A 3967-nucleotide genomic window follows, 5' to 3' on the forward strand; every position below is an offset into this window, starting at 1 on the left:
GGGTGGGAGGGAGAGTAATATCTCGCCGCGGCTCGAACAAACTGATTCGCATTTGCATGGCGTCGAATGCAAAGTAGAGAACTTGCTTTTATATATTTCTTTATTCGGTGTCCCTATCACGCTCCCATTCCCCGTTTCCCGTCTCTCGTGTCCTCCCGTACCATCGCATCAGCTTTCCAGCTTATACCTTATACAACTTGCAGGTCCCGCAAAGCGTGACGAGTCCTTTTTGTTCGATTCCTTCCTTCCTATTCATCTCCTTTTCTCTCTCCAACTCTCGCTTCTTGTCTACGCCTTGCTCATTTTTATCCTCACCTGCTGTACGTCCTGGTATTTCCTTTACCTCATTTTTTGGTCATTCATTTTCTTTCTGATTTATCTCCAACGCTCGCTGTATACAAAATATCCTGAAACTGCATCGTATATATCTTTCCAATCGCAAATCTTAAAAATCAAATTATTATCAAAATTGGCAATTGTTTTCATATGAAAGTATCAATAGTTATGGAATTAACAAGTTCCAAGAATCTAAGTAGAGACAACCAAATTTTATTTTTAATTTAATTTAATTTTTATCTTAACAGAAATTTTATACTTCAAACTTTAATACATAAATTTTAAATTATTATATTGTATATTTTAGATTTTATTATATTTAATTATGTCAATATTTTTTTTTGTGTTGCGCGTCAGAAATGTTTATAATTACATGTTGCTTGCAATTATCTTTAGAAGAAAGAATTGACTTTAAGTTCATCATAAAATTTACGACTAAAAGCACATTCGGTAGCTTCCTCGGATATTATGTACAGTCTCGCGATTCGACGACAGATTAGACTCGATCGTGATTCACTGTCAAGAGGCGTGTCTCGCAGAGTCTCCAGAGTCGAAGGTACGGAAGCGACAGGAAGGGATGGGACAAAATGATAGGGCGAGGAGTCGCTGTACCGGAAACGTCGTTTCCGATTCAGGAAGCCGTGCCACTTAATTAAGCCGCTATGATCGATCGTTTAATGAGCGTCACAGATTCGTGTGCGCCTTTTCAGGGTCTCGGTGTACACTTAATTGAAGCCCGAATGGCCCTCTGTGCGAATTATATCAGCGGATGGAGATCCAAAGTATCCTCTTCCCGGCTGATTGCTTGAGACTGTCGTTAAAACTCGCGTAACTATACAGTAACGTCTGAAATGTTTGATTATTGAATATCTTAAAGATCACAAGATAATTAAAATTCTTTAAAGTGTGACTCCGTTATAATTATAATGCTTTCGTACTAAATCAAACTCATGGAGATCTTTTATCTTGCTTTTTAGGCATAGTTCCATCACATAACTATTATCATTATTGTTATTATATTAAAACATTTATTTTGCAAAAAAAAATGAATTTTTTTCTCGCATGAATTACAAAGTCAAATAGAAAAAATTAACAAAAATTACAAAGGTAAATAGGAACAAAATTACGTTATGAAATATAAAAAGAGTACTTTTTATTCTTTCCAAAAAATTTTTTTCTGTTTGAGATTATTTCACTCGCAATGCGTTATCTATATTGAAATCGTTAAGATATAACATTTATTCCAACGTTTTCCAATCAAAGTGTGAGAAATGTTGCTGAGAAGGGAATTCTCTGTAAGCTTCTTAAGATAATTTTATAAGAATTCCGTAAGCTTCTTCCAAGTGTATTAAATTGCAAGCGCATTTCATTGTACAAGTAAACTATTCAAAGCTCTGTTAAGATGGGGGTAGCGTCTCAAAGATGAATGTTACGCTCGCGCAGGAACATATTCCAGTTTTTGTGCTGAACGGATACGAGGATCTGGAGCTCTTCAGGGAGTTAGAGGCAGCGGATCTGGACTATTTGCGTATACATCAACCCGAGCATCGTGCCAAGATACTCACCGCCGTGCAACTCCTACACGATCTTCAGTGTGAGTATACCGAACGTATACCAGCTACATATGTATTATTCACGTCTCCCTAAAGCCCTTTTCATCATCGTTACTATTTGTCTTACTGCATATATCATGTTACAATTAATACATGTTATACATCTTTAAAATCATATTGTAATTTGATATAAAGGGGATAGCGCTTTTATTATTTAATACAAAGGAGATAAAAAATGTCACTTTAAACTCTTAAAACCTCGCTCTCTATAAATGTGGAATATGAAAATAAAAAATTTTGAAATATTTAATTTTATAAAATTCAATAATAAATAAATGTTCAAAAAATTAAACTTTATATTTTATTTTGATTTAATCTTATTTTTATTCTACTTTATTTAACTTTATTTAACTTTTCCATCAAATTTTATTTACTTTATAAAAATGAAAATATTTAAAGAGAATTAAATTGTTATAGAAATGCATTGCACACACATAAAAAATGTATATTTACACATATTTCGGATGCATTTTAAAATTATTAATATCTAATAATTTATTAATAAATCGGTGTTTAAATCACGAATTTTCACACGCGCGTGCGCTCTTTTTTTTTTGCCTATTCTTACAGCGGGCAGCGAGGGTGACCTGGCCTCGAGTTCGGAGGGTGACGAGGTCAGTCGTCTGGTCTTAACCTCCGGCCAGACGTCCGGCCACTGTTCCCCGTTTAATCGACGCCAGTTTCCACGGGACTCTGGCTGTTACGACGCACACAAAAATACAACCAGTCGACGGACCATCAGCCCGGAATCAACCACGACATCGTCGAAGCTGCCGAGAGAGAACAATCTAGACAACGCGACGGCAATGACGAAGAACACCAGCAGTGCTGGTGGTACGGACGGCAGTCTAACTGATGCGAAGGACGACTTTCATCCTAACATACCGATCTCCAGCTCGGTAGCGGGTCAGAAAGAGAGCCAGTTCGACAAGTCGCCTCTACTGCGGGGTGGCAACGTCCGGTACATCGCGAAAAGAGGCAACTTTGGCGAGACGGTGGTAATTGAAGACGCTTGCGAAGGCAGCCAGAAACTGGGCGGTATCGTCAAGTACATCGGTGGTACCAGTGATCTCGGTCTTGAAAACACCGGCAATGTCACCGGCCTCAGCCAACGCGGTTGTCTCAGCGAGAAATCTAGCGACTCTGGTGTCAGCTCGTCCAGCATTAGCTCGGCACCTCCGCCTAGGGACAAAGTACTCGCTACCGCCAGCGCCGCATCGGATTCGCCGACCAAGACCTTCGGTAGCTTCAGCAGAGCGTCGCCAACTTCCCAGGGCGGTAAGAGTCAAAACAACGACGGGAGCTATCAATGAGGAAAGGCGCAACAAATTTATAGGCCGACGAGTCGTGGCGCGACTTTAGCTCGAAGGTAAGAAATAAAGGGATCGAGCAATGGAGCGGCCTTAGAGTTCGGATTCAAAGGGTTACACGATCACGATCGTCTTCAGACTATGGTGTCTACGATTCGTCCACGAAATATCTGGGTAATATTGGGATCAAAATGTCTCAGACATTTTATATCCAACGAGAGATATAGTTCTCGAATTAGCGATCCTGACGAGCGTACTTGGCGATAAGATATTTCTTCCATTTTGGATGACTTACAGAGTTTAAGCAATTCTAACGAAATTGCAAACGACATATAATAATTGATAGTTGTCGCTATGTCCGCTCGTTGCGACAATTATCGTACGCTCAATCGCATCTCGATTAAAAATATTATATCAAAGCAATATCTTATTTCTTATTATTGTTGTTGGCAAAATACCAAGGGTCTCACTTTGTTTGATAATTCTTGTCACGAGCGCGAATGGAAGTTCTAATATCTCTCTCGATGTAATATCTCTCCGATAGTAATGTCGGGGGGGACATTTTGTTACTTCGTGTCTTTGGATGTGCAATGGGAAAGAACTGAGACAAGAATTCCACGAAACGAGCGAAATTTTAACAATTGTAACAAGGGCTCCCCGGAGCATCGGCGAAGTTTCTTCGCGTTTACGTCCGTTTCGGTCCGAACG

At 39.3% G+C, this 3967-nt stretch overlaps 1 protein-coding gene across 1 annotated transcript; it reads left to right on the forward strand.

The window, feature by feature from the left end:
* Positions 1–1758: 1758 nt before the first annotated feature.
* On the forward strand, positions 1759–3262 carry LOC108770534 (uncharacterized). The gene is made up of 2 exons (XM_018522168.1): positions 1759–1930; positions 2520–3262. The coding sequence occupies exons 1-2, from the start codon at positions 1759–1761 to the stop codon at positions 3260–3262; spliced, it is 915 nt and encodes a 304-aa protein (XP_018377670.1).
* The last annotated feature ends 705 nt before the right edge of the window (positions 3263–3967 follow it).

Source organism: Trachymyrmex cornetzi, unplaced genomic scaffold, assembly GCF_001594075.2.
Source record: "Trachymyrmex cornetzi isolate Tcor2-1 unplaced genomic scaffold, Tcor1.1 scaffold129, whole genome shotgun sequence".
Taxonomy (NCBI): Eukaryota; Metazoa; Arthropoda; class Insecta; order Hymenoptera; family Formicidae; genus Trachymyrmex; species Trachymyrmex cornetzi.